The sequence below is a fragment of the Mastigoproctus giganteus genome, chromosome 12 (assembly GCF_048544385.1).
Source record: "Mastigoproctus giganteus isolate SK-2022 chromosome 12, ASM4854438v1, whole genome shotgun sequence".
In the NCBI taxonomy this organism is placed as follows: Eukaryota; Metazoa; Arthropoda; class Arachnida; order Uropygi; family Thelyphonidae; genus Mastigoproctus; species Mastigoproctus giganteus.
The window spans coordinates 178672978-178689557 of NC_143586.1; the positions used below are offsets into that span (position 1 = coordinate 178672978).

General features: G+C 35.5%; 1 protein-coding gene across 2 annotated transcripts in view; it reads right to left on the minus strand.

Annotated features, from left to right (window-relative positions):
• Window positions 1–16580, minus strand: part of ptc (protein patched) — a 396675-nt gene that overhangs the window by 99544 nt on the left and 280551 nt on the right. For both annotated transcript variants that reach the window (XM_090385655.1, XM_090385656.1), the window contains exon 17: window positions 13634–13779. In XM_090385655.1, coding sequence (XP_090241781.1) covers window positions 13634–13779 — 146 coding nt within the window. The remainder of the gene's footprint in view (window positions 1–13633; window positions 13780–16580) is intronic.

Below are 16580 nucleotides of genomic sequence, written 5' to 3' on the forward strand. Positions count from 1 at the left end.
TTTTTTTTTTTTTTGTTTTACTTTATATCCTCAACATCCTGATATCTTTCCTTTGAGGGCAATTTTCTCCTTGGAAAAAGGTCTGCTGGTGCTAAATCAGGAGATTAGGGTGAATGGTTGACCTACAGTGGCGGACAAAAAACTCATCACTTGTGAATTTTGCAAATAATGTGTTTTGCACTGCATTATGGGTTGCAGAAATGTTCTAAATGCATTTGTTAGATGGGATATATCTCTCTGTGAATGAAATCCAATAAGACTCCACCTGATATACCTAATTGCCATATCTTCCCAAATGGTAAATGTGTAATTAATGGAAATATGAGAAATCATGCAAATGGCAATCATGACAACCAAATACATTTTATTGCATTTATGTGTACAAACTAAAATGACAAGTTAAATTAATAATATTATGTACTGTAAATTAGCAAAATAAGTCCTAAATATTTTGTTGTTCCTCAAGCTGCAATTACAGCCTTGCAACAATCTGGCATAGAGTTAACAAATTCGCTGCTGATCACTCACCAGCGTGTGATGTCGTAGCAGTATTGAAGAGCCGATCACGCTCAGACGCGGGATGTGGCATCATTACCCAGTAGCCAATCACGCGCGAGCGTGGGATTCATTAGACTTTTGTATGAAATTGTCAACTTCAGTTCGCATTGTGTTTCTGCTGTGTATATTTGTTTTGGCGTCAAGTAAAGGGTGTAAACTATATGTAGTGTGGACATTTTGTTACGTGATGTGCAGATGACAGTTTAGCAGGCCAGTCACACCCAAAAAGAAGAAAAGTGCAATATAAAAAATCCCTTACAGATGAAGAAATTGCAAAAATGTTGGAGGATTTATCTGACATATATCCCAGTGACGTCAGTTACGACGATGACGAAGATTTTATCCATCCAAAGGATGCTTCGGATTCAGAAAGTGTAGATGAAGAAGATATTGTGGAAGAGGCTACACTTCCACTGCAGGATTCTGGTAAGTTGGAAAACGTCATGTGGGAAAATGATGTAACATAGATGAAACAGTTTCGTTTCACAAAATCCGAGTCTTTGCTGCAACCCGTGACAGGTGATAATCCTATAGATTACTTTCTTCATTTATTGACCGACAATACCTTGGATGAAATAATTACACAAACAAATGTTTATGCTCATGAAATACTTCTTCCCTGAGAAAATAAAGAACATTCTCGAATAAATTCATGGAAGGACACCCCTAGAGATGAAATGCTGGTATTTTTATGATTAATTTTACAATTGGGAACCATTCGACTGAACCGCATACAAGATTATTAGAAAACAGATAAGCTGTTCGGATTACATGCGTTCGCAGATAACATGAGCAGGAATCTTTTCTTATTATTACTGCGGGCCTTGCATTTTGCAAAAAATCCAGAAAAGAAAGAGGTATGTCCACAGGATCGCCTATATAAAATTCGAAAAATGGTGAATCTGTTCAATGCACAAATGTCGGAAATATATTATCCAGGACGTGAGATTAGCTTAGATGAGTATGATATTGTGGCATGGAAGGCTCGTTTTTCAACAGTACATTAAAAACAAATGCCATAAGTACGGCATCAAGTTATACATGATCACAATGCCTACTGGCATGGTTATCAAATTTCAAGTATATACCGGTATGTTGGATGATTCTGGTGGAAAAGGACATGCACAAAAAGTCATCATGAACTTACTTGATAGGATGTTAGATGTTGGGCATAGCATATTTATGGACAATTATTACAATAGCTATGAACTCGCTAAGTGTCTCGCTGACAGACAAACCCATTGTACTGGGACAATCAGAAGTAATAGGAAAACATTTCCGAAAGAGGTTTGAGAAAAAAAAGCTGAAGAAAGGGGAAACTTTATCAAGGTGTGCCCGTGGTGTAATGATTGCTAAGTGGAAGGACAGAAGAGATGTCAGTTATATATCTACAGAATACCAAAATTATATGGTGGAAAAGCAGAACAAACGAGGAGAACTGAAATCAAAACCATTGCCTATAATTGAGTATAATAGGTTTATGTCAGGCATTGACAAGCAAGATCAAATGCTTGCCTATTATCCTTGCGAAAGGAAAACTATTAGGTGGCCTACAAAAATATTTATGCATATTTTGCAACTAATAATGATCAATGCACACCATATCTATAATAAATATTCATATAACAAGGTGCAACTTTATGACTTCCGTTTATCAGTGATCAGATCTTTATTAAAACAGCCATCTGATCTCCCTCATACCGTGCATGATGTACCTGAACTGGAACATGTGCTCAAACCATGGGAAGAAAGAAAAGGTGGAAAGATATTAAGGAAGCAATGCAAACACTGCAGATATAGATTGTATCCTTACGTTTCCCTGAAGGATCACACGTCTATTGCTTAGATTGTGCGAACATTATACGTAAGTAACATTCTTACGCATAGTATTTGTAATCTGTATTGGTTTGGTATGAAATAAAACATATATTTCTTAATGTTACTATGTTTTTTGTTTTATTATTTACATACTATATTATTATGTTTTTGTGTCACGTGCCAGGACGTGATGTGGCATTTAAAGCCAAATTTGACCTCCAGTGCCTATCACATGCTGGTGCGTGAATCTCAGTCTTTTGGAAACTGCTTATACGACACTTGAATATTGATATGGTATACCTAACAATCCCTTATTACCAATTTTCAAGCTTTTTCGTTATGGAAACACAGTCGGCAACAGTCTCCTCCTTCTGTGCCGCGCTATTGACGATAGCATGCTGACTCGTGACCGGCAGCGAACGTGTTAATCAACTAATCAACAAATGAAAATATTAAAAATTGCATATTACTTTGAAATCCACAGGTGGTGTACTTGGCACCATGCTGCCGGTGATACTGCTCATCATACTAAAATGTATCCTCAATTCATAAAGGGGGATCAAAAGTAGACATAGGTAATTACAGAACTGTTAACTTAACTTCTGTTTCAGGAAAAATATTGGAATTACTGGTTTAAGAAAAAAAGCTCGGACCAACTAAACATGGAACAATTATACTGCAGTCACAGCATGGATTTGTTAAGCATTAGCACTGTATGCTACTCCAACTGGATCTAGATAAGTTGGGAAAATGGGCTGAAAAGTGGCAACTGAAGTTTAACATTGACAAATGCAAAGTACTACATGTGGGTAGCACTAACTGAAGAAGAACGTACCAACTGTGTGGTACTACACTCAGGGAAGTGGAAAGTGAAAAAGACCTGTGGGTAATTGTGAAGTCAAATATGAAGTTTGCTGAGCAGTGCAGAGAGGCTGCCAGGGCAGGCCATGGAGTCTTGTCAATGATATATATGGTGTTAGCACCCTATATATAGAATTTTGCTAGCAGGGAGATGATTATCCTGTTATACAAGGCAATGGTCAAGCCACACCTAGATTACTGTGCACAGGTCTGAAGGCCTCATTTTAGGAAGGATGTAGAGTTGATAGAACGAGTACAAAGAAGGGCAACATGATTGTGAGGGGAACAAGGGGGTGCTCTTATCACGAAAGGCTTAAGTTCTGCAAATTGTAGTGCCCGGAAAGTAGGCACCTTCGAGGTGATCTGACTGAGGTGTATAAGGCCTTGAATGGGTTGAGCAAGCTGAACGCTGATGGGATTCTTCCTCTTGATCAGATTAAGAACCTGAGGGTGCACAGATTCAAATTGAGAAAAGACAGTTGTAGAATAAATGTGTGGAAATTTTCCCTTAGCCAGTGGGTAATTGATTGGTGGAACAGACTTCCATCTTTTGTTGTGGAAGTTGATAGCCTAAATAAATGTAAGGCTGAGCAGGCCATTTGGAACAAATGGGAGTTTTTTTTTTTTTTTGGCTGATGCTGCATAAGCTTGCTTTCTTGCATCGTATGCCTCTGCCAATGCTAACTTCTGGATATACAGTTGCCCAATTTCATGGTACCACACCCTTATAATGCTCTCCTGCCACTGAATCTTGGCTTCTTCTGAGCTATTTCTTCTTCTTCTTCTGAGCAATTTTTGATGACATTATGTATTATGTACCAGCAATTTTCAACAGGGTTCAAACTGCACTGTTTCAGGACCAGTCCGACAATGTAATGCCAGTATTTCTGAGGTATGACTGCACCTTAAGGGAGAAAAATGAGGGAAAATATTGGTGTAAGTATGTTTTAAGCCTTGTGAGACAAGAACAAACTCATCATTAAATCTAAATAGCATGAAACTTACCAATTTTGCTGTGTGTGGCAAGGTGCCAAGTCCTGTTGTTGTTGGTATAAAGCTTAATGACACAAGGGCTACTGAGGCCAAATTGTGTCCCAAGTTCTGTTGAAAAATGATGTTTTGGATGTGATCCCTAATAACAGGTTTCAGGCACTCCTCCAAGATAGCAGTGTAGGTTTCTGCATTCACCGTTCTGTTGATAAACTTAATTTGCCCCACCCCTTTGCTTGTTATGCTTCCCCAGACCATCTAGATGGACCAGCAGGGAACTTTACAGTCGGTGTTATGCAGTCAGGATGGTATGCCTCCGATTTTCATCTTCTGACATATCGCTTTTCATCTGAGCCATGAAGGTTGAATTTCGATTTGTCAGAAAAGATGATGGTATCACATTGCTGTTTTGTCCATGAAACATGCGTTTTAGCCCAAGCAAGTCACTTCTTCCTCATTTGTTGGTCAACAAAGGCTTCTTCTTGGGCCGATAAGCATGCAGACCACATTCCAAAAGTCATCTTTGGATAGTTTGTGCACTTGTTTCAACACCAGAGACCATCTCAAATTCCAGTTTTAGATCAGGAGCACTAGCATGGCGATTACAAAGGCATAGCCATTTCAAATGTCGATCTTAGGAAGGATCTTAGTCACTCTCTTATGGCCTGGTCCATGTCTTCTCTTCACATCACCGGTCTCATGCTTTAATTTCAGCACATGGGGATACTGTTGACTGGTGGCAGCTTATTTTATCAGCAATAGCATGCGTAGAAAGCCCTTCCTGGGACAAAGCAACAGCTATACATTTTTTTTTTTGGTGTCAACTGAACATATGGAGCCATATTTACACCTCTGCAATACAGGATATTAATGTATACCCTTCCAATTGTATTCATAGAAACAGATGCAATAGAAGTGTTATCTGATGCAATATCTTTGCCTTGCGACAAACAAAATGACTGTAATCAAACAATATCTCATACGTTTCACTACAAATGTTGGGTTTTTTTTAAGGTGATGCAGTTTTTTTGTCTGCCAATGTATACAATGTCATGTTTCATCAAAACGAGTGTGAAATGGGTGGGGGTATTGTTGTGCAACAAGAACCAGCTGCCTTTCTCTCAAAATCATAGCCTCAGCAGGGAAATGCACTTCAATGCTCTTTGAAGCACTTGTATATGTAGAATGCAGCATTGATTTTCTCCCATTCAAGTACAAATTCCTTGTGAATCACACCATTAGTCAAAAAACTTGAGCAGCATAGTCTTGATCTTGCACTTCTGTAAATGAAAGTTTATGGACCTTGTTGATGATTTTGAAGTCCACTGCATGATCTGTTGCCTCATCTATTTTTATTTAATTTCTCATTGGGTACAAATAATCAGCATATTGATACAAAAAATCTATTGTATCAATATGCTGATTAAATTATTTGTAAGTTGCAGTGATTCTATGATCACTGTAGGCCTGTGGCCTTCTGATGAGATAGGATTTAACGGTTATTCTGTTTTAATTTTTCTTTCACATATTGTTCACATTATTAGTAGGTTTTAAGTATTGTTAAAGTAATATTTTGCAACTTTCAGTAGTAGCGCTGGTCTAAATTTTATTCATAATTGATTCGTAAAGTTTCATAATGGTCTTTTAATATATTCTAAATTATCAGGTACATATTCCTTCTACTTTTATATATATTCTACATAATTAATTCTTTTGGTCTTAATCTACCATTGTTTCTGTAGGTATAGCTCTAGTTTTCATATCTCAGCTTGCCCACTAACTTATTCTTAAAAAAAAAAAAAAAAAAAAAAAGTTCTCTTTATACTCCGGGATGACCACACAGTCAGGAGTTCACAAGATAGAGAGAATACAAGAAACAGAACAATATTTAGCAGTCACGGGCTTGAACCCTGGTCACTCAAGGCACGTGTACTTATGCACATGACCACTCTGCTTAATTTAATTCAGATTGCTGCCATCTTTTGATTAGAAAAAGTCAAGGATTAGGTATCTGTAGGCAGGAGGTTTTGGCCAAAACAGAATTTTTTTTTTTTTTTTTTGCTTGCAAAAATCAGGAGAATTTTTGGACTGAGCAAGATATTTTTAAAGCCACTATGCTAGAAACTTATTTTATATAAAATACAGCCATAGTATTGTTTATCAGTACAATATGCTTTTAAACATTAGTATAGCTAATGTTTCTCTGTCAGTGAATTTTTGTTTGGATTGTCTTATCAAATGATTATGATTACTTCAAGAAAGATACAGCACACTTTACACTTTAAAAAAAAAAAAAAAAAAATACTTAGTTGAATATTATTTGACACTCAGGACTGCCAGGAGGAATTATTAAAATGCCACCAAGTTGTAATAATTTCTTATATTTTGTACTTCCTTCTGCACTTGTCAGTTTCCCAATCAGTTCCACTGCATTCAAATCTTTCTTCTTTCATAAGTGTGTCTGGTAAGCGTTCACATTAAAACTGACATAACCGATCTGCAAAATAATTACTTTACCTTCTATGATAACATTCTTTTGATAAGAACTGAAAAGTTATTATTATTGTTTTGTAAAATCATTGGTTTTCCAAATACTACATTTAAATTAAAGTTCATTACTATTTAATTTAATGCTTCTGATAATCCAGTTAGGCAACTTGATATCTATAAATTTAGAAACAGCAAACTTTCGACTGCCATAAGGAAACATGCTTCAGTTTCAGGAATTCATAAAAGAAAGTCAGCTAGTTGACAAAACAAAGTCCACAATTTACCAAATTTATTTAAAAGTCACACAGATTCTGTTGAGTGTATTAAATATTTGATGTTATAACTCTTTGTTGGATTATATCAGCATACAAATAACCTCAAATGGTACATGTAAACTTGTACTTTTTTTTTCCTGTGCATAATAAACAGCTTATGTTTTTCCTGAATCAATTTGTTTTCATACTCTGCACTTGTCTCTCACTGTTTTTTTTTTTTTTTTTTTTTTGCAATTGACCAAGAAGGTGACTTTTGCTAATTTACTGATGGGGGGGGGGGGGGGTAGTGTTTTGCTAATAGTTCTAGACTATTGGTAACTCACTCACTCACTCACTCTCCCTCTCTCCCTCCCCCTCTCAAATCTATTTTTCTCTCAAACTTCAAGTACTTCGATTAATTTTTATTGCATTATAAATTGAGAAAGAGAATCATTGCTGGGCCAATGTGTATGCAACTACATTAAAAATGAAAACCTGCAGAATAAACTATTTCTTTTTTTTAATGTCTAACTGAACTATAGCAAATTGTTCTCAAGTTCATTATTATGGCCACATTCATTAACAAAATTAAGAAAAATTCAAAAATTACTTCAAAATTATGAATTAAAGTCAGTTTTATTATTTTCTTGCAGAAATAAAAACAGAAAAATTGTTTTTCACAAAAAGATGGAGACACTGTTGTATCAACTCTGTAGATTGATCAAAACAGAATGGTCAAAACTTGGCTTCTTCATAAATCTGGAGAGCTGGCATGTATGAAGGGGAGAGCACAATGTGTACAGAAAGGATAGACAGGACAGGAAACAGAGGAGAAGTTATGCTGTTCGTTAAGAAACACAAAATCTAAGGAACTGCATCCAACTGACATTGGCGGACAATGCAATGTTGAGTCAGTGTGGTGTGACATGAGCACAGGGAAAGGGAAAATGAGAGTAGGTGTGTGTTATAGGCCTAATGAATTTGATGAGTATAATGAGCAATTGTGCAGAGAAATAGTGTGGGCCATAAATCAGAATGTCTTATAATGGGGGATTTTAACTTTCTAGACATTGACTGGAGCTTGTGGTTGGTCACTAGCACACTACCAAGACTTTTCTACAGCAGCATGTTTGAGAGGCAACCAGAGGGACTAATACTCTTGATCTGATTATGAGCAGTAATTATTTAAGCATTAAGAATTTGTAGATAAAGGAACCAGTGGGTAGCAGTGATTACAGAGTACTGATGTGGGATTTACTTAAAGATGTAACTACCATCAGGGGTAAGGGGAAGGGTTTTTGCTTTTGTAAAGATGACTACAGTGGTCTCAGAGAGATTTTAAATTCTATACAGTGCGATCAACTGATGATGTTACCAAAGGTGAATTCTAAATGAGAGACCTTCAGGGAATTTATCTTGGAGGGTACTAGGCTTTTCATACCAACTAAGGAATACTGTTCAAGGTTTAGGCCTAAATGGATATAAGATGAATTATGTGGCATTTAATCAGAAGAATTTTGTTACCACTGTAGCAAAATTCCTGTATATCATTGAAAAGACACCAAGAGCTACTCTTGCAGCCTTTCTGCACTGTTAAGAAAACTTCATATCTGACTGCACAATTACCCCCAGATCCTTTTCATTCTCAACAGCCTTGAGTGAAGCACCACCCAGTTGATACAGTACTAGGAGGTTACTGCTACCCATATGCAGTACTTTTGTCAATGTTAAACTTCAGTTGCCACCTCTTGTCCCATCTGCTCAACTTGTGTACTGTTTTCTCCCACTTAACCATCCTTTTATCCATTGTAGCTCAGAAAAACAGCAAAGAGTTCTTTATTTCTGTAAACTTTAGAAGTAAAGGGATGAATCAGATTGGTCCACTTAACATAGATGGTTCAACTATTGATGATCCTGTTCAAGTAGCTGATAAACTGAATGAGTATTTTGCATTTACATTCACACATGAAGAATTATTCAAGTAGGGGAATGCCAGAACTTTATCAAACTTTAACAGGGAGCTACATAATTGAGAGCAAAGTGGAGGAGAAATTGTTGAAGTTAAACATAAGGAAGGCAGCTGGGGTGGATGAGATCTATCCAGTTATATTAATAAGGAAGGCACCTGGGGTGGATGAGATCTATCCTGTTATATTAATAAGGAAGGCACAAGGGGTGGATGAGATCAATCCAGTTATATTAAAGGAGGCAGCAAAGGAAGTAATCAAACCCTTAGCCATAATTATGAAAGCTTCCTTGGACTCTGGAGAGGTCCCCATGGACTGGAAGATGGGCAAATGTGTCCCCAACAAACAAAGGGGATAAAAGGGTGACATGAGCAATTAAATACCTGTTAGTTTGACTTCTGTTCTAGGGAAAATGGAGTCACTGATTAAGGAAGCGATGCAGGATCATCTAAACAAGACTGCAGTTATAGTTCAGATACAGCATGGTTTGTTAAGGGGAAGTCTTGTCCGACAAATTTGATTGGATACTATGATGTGGTGATAAAGGTATTGGATGCAAAGATTTTGATATCATACACTTGGATTTTAGTAAAGCTTTTGATACCGTGGCACATGAAAGACTGTACAAATTGGAGCAGCATGGCATTAAGGGCAAGTTGCTACAATGGATAAAAGGATGGTTGAGTGGGAGAAGACAGTGGTTATCAATGGACACTGCTCTTCATGGACTAATGTTATTAGTGGAGTCCCCCAGGGTTCAATGTTGGGCCCATTGTTGTTTTGTATATTTATCAATGATATTGATGAAAGTATATCAGAGTTAACGTCTTAGTTTGTAGACATTATGAAGGTTGACAGGGTTGTTAATGACTGTAATGATAGTACGCTACTGCAACAGAATCTCAAAGTTGAGCAGGTGGGCTGAGAGGTGGCAACTAAAGTTTAACATTGACAAATGTAAAGTACTGCATATGGGTACAGTCAATGATATACAGGAATTTTGCTAGCAGGGATAAGGGGGTGGTTGTCCCCTTGTATAAGGCAATGGTCAGGCCACACCTTGAGTACCGTATACAGTTCTGGAGGCTTCACTTTAGGAGAGATATAGAGCTGCTGGAACGAGGACAGAGAAGGGAAACGAGATTGGTGAGTGGAACAAAAGGTTGGTGTTACCAAGTAAGGCTTAAGTTCTGCAAATTGCAGCTTCTGGAGACTAGGCACCTGTGAGGTGATCTAATTGAGGTGTATAAGACCTTGAATGGATTGAGCAAGCTCAATGCTAATTGGATTCTTCCTCTTGCTTAGATTACTCACCTGAGTGGGTATAAATTCAAACCGAAGAAAGACAATTGTAGAATAGATGTGCGGAAATTTGCCTTTAGCCTGTGGGTGGTTGACGGTTGGAACAAACTTCCATCTGTCGTACTGGAGGTCAGCGACTTAAGTTCAAAGCAGAACTTGACAAACATTTGGAGTTAATGGATGGTTGAAGTGGGAAGGGAGTTTTTTTTTTTTTTTTGGCTGATGCTATATAAGTTTGCTCTTTTGCATCATATGCCTACTAATGCTAATGAATTCACATTGTAATTTTTTACATTATGTTTTGTCAGCATTTGGCTGGTTATGCTTTGCAGCTACAATTTGTAGATGTGTGTTTGTGTGCACATGCACACACATTTAAATAAATAAATAAATAAATAAATAAATAAATATATATATATATATATATATATATATACAGTGGATTCTGGTTAATTGGGGCAGCTGCTTATTTGGGACAAAATATGAAGAATAGAAACAAAACAAATATTTAGCCTGAATTTTCAACGCTTATTTGGGCCAACTCTCCACTTAATTGGGGCAATGAAGGTCGTGATTGAACAATAAACTATATTTATATGGCCCGCATTCAAACATCTAAATATAGTTTATTGAACAATAAACTAATTTAGATGGCTCGTAACAAAGAGATCATGCGGGCAGTAGCGAGAGTCAGTTATTGCAAAATCGTGCTGAAGAGTGGTTGTTTTATGTTTGTTCTGTGTCGTGATAATCGGATTCTGAAGAAATTTTGCTTGCAGTTGTTTACGATCACACTAGGTACATATGTATACATCTTGTGGGTTAGAATAGATTAAAAACTGTACCAAACATTGCATTGATTTTGGTTTACCCCCCTTTCTCAGTACATTTAAGACCCCTGTCAAGATGCCACGTAAAAATTTGTCACTTTCAGAAAAAAAAAAAAAAAAAAAAAAAACTCTATTCTTGACAAGATAAAAAGTCAACCTCCTAACATCAGTCATCAGCTAGCGGAGATAATAAAGGTGCCAAATTCTACAATTTCACAACTGCTACAGCAACAAGAAAAACTTACACAGGAGTGGACATTGCGCGTGGGTTTAAAGAAAACATCTCATAAGCAAAAGAGGGAAGGCAAAAATCCAGACGCCGAGGATGCTTTGAATCAATGGTTTTCCACTGTATCTAAATGAGGAGTGCGTGTAAGCAGCCCTATGCTAAAAACAAGTCAGAAGAGTTGGCCAAAAAGCTAGGTCACAAATTTCAAAGCGACGGATGGTTGGTTGTCTCGATGGAAGTGTAGACATGACATTAGTTACAAAAAAGCACATGGTGAGAAGAACAGTGCTGATGCTATGAGTGCTGAGGAACGGAAATCTGAAAAACTGCCAGAGTTGCTTAAAAAATTTAGTGGGGCTGGACATTTACAATGCCAATGAAACAGACCTGTATTATCGTGCTATGCCGGATGGTTCCCTCAGCTATCAACACAACACTGTCCGATTCAAATAAAGCAATGGATCGTGTAACAGTGTTGTGCTGCTCAAACATGTCAGGAAATGATAAACTCAAACTTTTGGTTATTGGTAAAAGTGCTAAACCTTGCTGTTTCAAGGGGGTTACAATAGGCAGTTTGCCAGTTTTGTATTATGCCAATAAGAAGGCGTGGATGACCACATATTTTTACACAATGACTAATGAACTGGGACACGGAACTGCAATGAAAGTCCAGAAAAATTCTGTTGATATTGAACAACTGCATGACACACTAATGTAGCTGGTTTAAAAAATATTGAACTGGAATTTTTACCCCCTAACACCACACCACATTATATTTGAAGACCTATTATCGCAGAAAGCTGATTAATCATATCCTTTAAGCAATTGAGGAAAATCTGCTGACGTCATCTTCGAAATCAATAGAAGTTAGTGCAAAAGTTTCAATGTTAAAAGCTGTACAATTTATCGTTGATAGCTGGTGAGGAATAAGCAGCAAAACAATTCTGGATTGTTTTGCTAAATGTGGTTTCACGACTAATTGTGATTCAGACACGATGAGCTATAAAGAAAATGAAATGGCTTTGGAACTGCAACAGGTCCAAAATTCCATCAATCGTTAAAAATTCTACGTTGTGAAGAATTTAACAATTGATGATAACCTTCAATGCCATGATGAAAATGAAGATTATGAGGAAATGATTATTGAACAAATTGTGGCAAAACACTCAGACCAAAAGACCAAGAAAATGATGAAGACGATATACCTAAGCAAGTGACTAACCAGGATGCAAGGAAATGTATCGCTGAATTGAGATGGTATTTCATGCAGGAAGGCAGTTCTTTATCAGCATTAGATACCTGCGCCGACTTTGTTCAATTGCAGTCCATAAAGAGAACACATCAGGGTACACTTCATCATTTTTTTCAAAGTAAGAACCCTTAAGTAGTGTGTAACCTTTGTTTGACAGACATTATTCTGTACCGTATCTTCATTTTACATGTTTTGTTTGCTTTTAGCTTTAGTTATTTTTAAATAAATGTTTGTACTAATATAACTTAAATACAGTGTGCTTTCTTTAAATGCCACATTCCCTTTATTTTATTCATACCTTTTTGCCTCTGTTAGAATGTGCTTTTCAGCTCATTAAAGTTTTGCTTAATTGGGGCAGCTGTTTAATTGGGCCAAAGTGATCTGTCCCGATGTGTCCCAATTAACCGGAATCGACTGTATATATATATATATATATATATATATATATATATATATATATATATATATATATATATTTATTAATCAGAAAAATGCACACGTGCAATTTTTAAATTTCACATTTATATTGCACTATTAGAAGATCTCCCATGATTTTTATGCCGAGACGAAAGTTTGACGTAATCTGTGACCATACATGAAACAGAGAGGGAGCAAGTTCATCACTGAAACTTACTTGTTTCAGTGATGAAGAATTTTTGGATTTTAATTGTTAGAAACAAGTAAAATCCAAAGTGTTCTTGTCAGCTTAGTACACTGAATCAAGAATTGGGAATGTTTGCTTATCTCTAATTATACCTGTTAATATTTAATAGTGAGAGAGATCAGTAAACACCAAGATAGTTTAAATATCATAAAAAAAAAAGGTAAACTGTAACTAAGATCACATCTAATCACTATTAAGGTAAGCTGTTCTGCCTGAAGTGTAAGCACAGTCAGCTGTACATTTTGACTGAACCACAAAGAAAAGTGGCACAATTTCTGTGCAAGAGAGTTTATTTTAATCATTATTTTTATACAAATCTCTAGCTTTAAAAAAGTAGACACTAATGTGAATAAATTTTAATGTTTCTAATATCATATGAAATTGTAATTTTTTTTTTAAATGTATCAAAAATACTTACCAGTGATTTGTCAATTGGATTATCAATGCGTCCAGTCTGTACAAGCAATTTGTATCCTAATATACCATCAACTGAAGCATTAGAAAACCATCCTTCTTGTGTGATACAACCATCCTTCCAATCTTGATCAAATGCATTTTGAAGACCTAAAATAAATAGACAATTTCCTTATTTTAGATTTATATGATATGTCATATATGAAATTTCTTCTTTTGTGATCATAACATACAGGTAGATTTTCTATAAGGAAAAGTTAAAGCTCGAAATAATGAAGTACATGCTAAAATTCCAAGTCATTATTTACTAATAATTCCAGTTGGATTCAAGGCAGTTGAGCATACATTTTCTCATATTTCTGCTTTCTTTTTCCTCTTGGCCTTTGGCATTCTGTGTAACTTACACTTCCAGCTTCACATTTATACGTCCCTATGTAAAGGACCACGAGTTGGAGATTAGATATGGCCAGTGAACAATAACAGACTGGTGCATTTGTCATATGCTACTTATTTTTATTTTTCCACTATTTCTCCTGGTTTTAAATCACTGCTATTATATTTTATATCAATTTAGGAATTAGCTATCTGCTGCTTTGCACGATGCTATTCTTTGAATTGCAGCCACTTCTGTTTCATATCTTTGGTTAGTTTTGTTTGTTGCACATCCTGCCATATTTCTGCATGCTTTTTAGTCTTAAATTTCACGTAGATTCTTTCTTTCTACATTATCTATATCTTTGCGAAGGGTGTTTTTGCACCATTTTTTCTGGAATATTTCATTCCTCGTTTATGTATCTCTATACACTTATCAAAATTGAACATAGAGGTCACTGGTTATCAATTTTTTAAAGTTCTCCATCATGTTAGTTTTATTACTATAAATTATTAATGCATAGAACTGTTCTTATATATTACTGTTTCAGTTGCAGTTATCTTATCGACCATGTGTGTGTGTTTGGGCTGTCATTTCCAGCCCCTTCTTTTCTATATATCAGGTATAGATTAAGTTTTTTACACTTTTTAGCAACCATTAATTTTCAGTTTTAAATCTCTGTTTTATTTGAATTTTTCAGCTTTTGTTTCCAACTTTTACCAGCTGGTGTTTGATATTCTGCCTGTGGCCATTTGCTTCCTTCAATTCTTTTTGTACTCAGTTATTTGTACACAGTTTTGGTTTTAATTTACCTTACCTAAACTTTTATTATAAACACTGCGTTGGGAATACCTTGTCCATAACTTGTGTGTCATAATGCTTTCCCTTTTCGGTCACATTTTCTTACATTTTTTTCTTGAATTTCTTCTCTTACACAATTATGGGCAAGTATAGAAACAGTCCTTTGATGCATGGTTCAGTGAAGTCCTTTGATGAAATACCAGATCATGTATCAAGTTTTCTTTTGCTGTCATCTTTAAATTGCATATTTGATCTATTCCTCCTTTTTGAATTATAGCCAAAATTTGCCCACCTTTAAATGGATGCCAGCAACCGTTACTTTTATTTTTCACTCTTATTTAATCTTTTTTTTTTTTTTTTTTTTTTTTTTTTTTACAGGTCACTCCTTTTTAATAGTCTTTATGATACAATCTGCCTTTTCTTCTCAGCTTTTGGTATTCTGCATTACTTACACTTCCATCTTCACATTTAACTATTATATTTCTTACACTATATGTATATTTGTAAAAGAATAAGAGAAGTTTACCTCAATATGATGCGTAGAACACTTCTGTATGATACTCCCAAGAAATTAAAACGAAACCAATTAAAAAATTTGAAAACAAATTAAAAAATCAAAAATCTTGCATTACAGTAAGAAATAATTAACAATAATTAAAAATCAAATGAACACAAAACCAATTTAACATAATTAAAAATTAAGTAAAAAACTAATTTAATGAAAAAAAATTGCGAAATGATTTTCTTTCCTGAAGTTGACAAAGCTTTGACCATATGTCGTGATCACAGGAATGAAAATTACCGAATAGGAGTGAGCATGGAACTTAAATAGGGATTTTGTCTTTGTGCATGCGTGTAAAGGACCACGAGTTGGAGATTAGATATGGCCAGTAAACAATAACAGAATTCTCATGTAATTTAATTGATGGTTTCTGCAATTAATAGTCTCGTATAATTACGTTGGACATTAAGTATTTTGGCCTCTTTAAAAAAAGTACGACTTTCATCAATGGCATGAAAGACTAATTCTAACCATGAAAAGCTAATAAATTACATGAAAATTCAGAGGAAACCACATAGAACCCTGATGAGACGAGTTGCAATCACCACAAGAAATGTTGTATACTAGGTAATTTATCTGTGTTGTGAACGAGGAAAGACTGAGCGATTGTTCAGTATAGTGCGTAATTTCCATATTGACCTGGCTACAATTTTAAATTCTGTATCTTTAAAGAATCTGTTAAGTTGTTTGTGCCACTGTTCAACAGTTGGGACAGAAATAAAGTATTTTTTGATATTACTATTGTTGGTTGGTGTATTTTTTTGTATTCTATCCTTAGCTTATACCCTAATTCTGTCTATTGTAGCAAGTGGGTAACCCATGTTTAAGAATCTGCTGGTTAATATTTGTATTTCTGAGCCCAAAGCAGATTTCGTCATTGAATATTTATAAGCATTGAGAAATTGATTAAAGATAATCGATCTTTTGTAGGTGAACAAGTGATAGCTGTTATAACATAGAAGCATACCGGTGTTTGTAGGCTTTCGATAGATGTTAAATTGGATTTTATTTGCATGCTGATTAAGCATGAAATTTAGAAAATTTAATGAGTATCCATATTCTCCCTCTCCAATGTAAATTTGAGTCTAGAATGAATATTATTAAATGAATGTAAAATGTCTTGGATAGTGCTACTATTGGTAATGACTAGAACATAGTCTAAATATCTTCCATAATATGTGATATGGGGTAGAAAAGGCGTCAAATGTATATGTT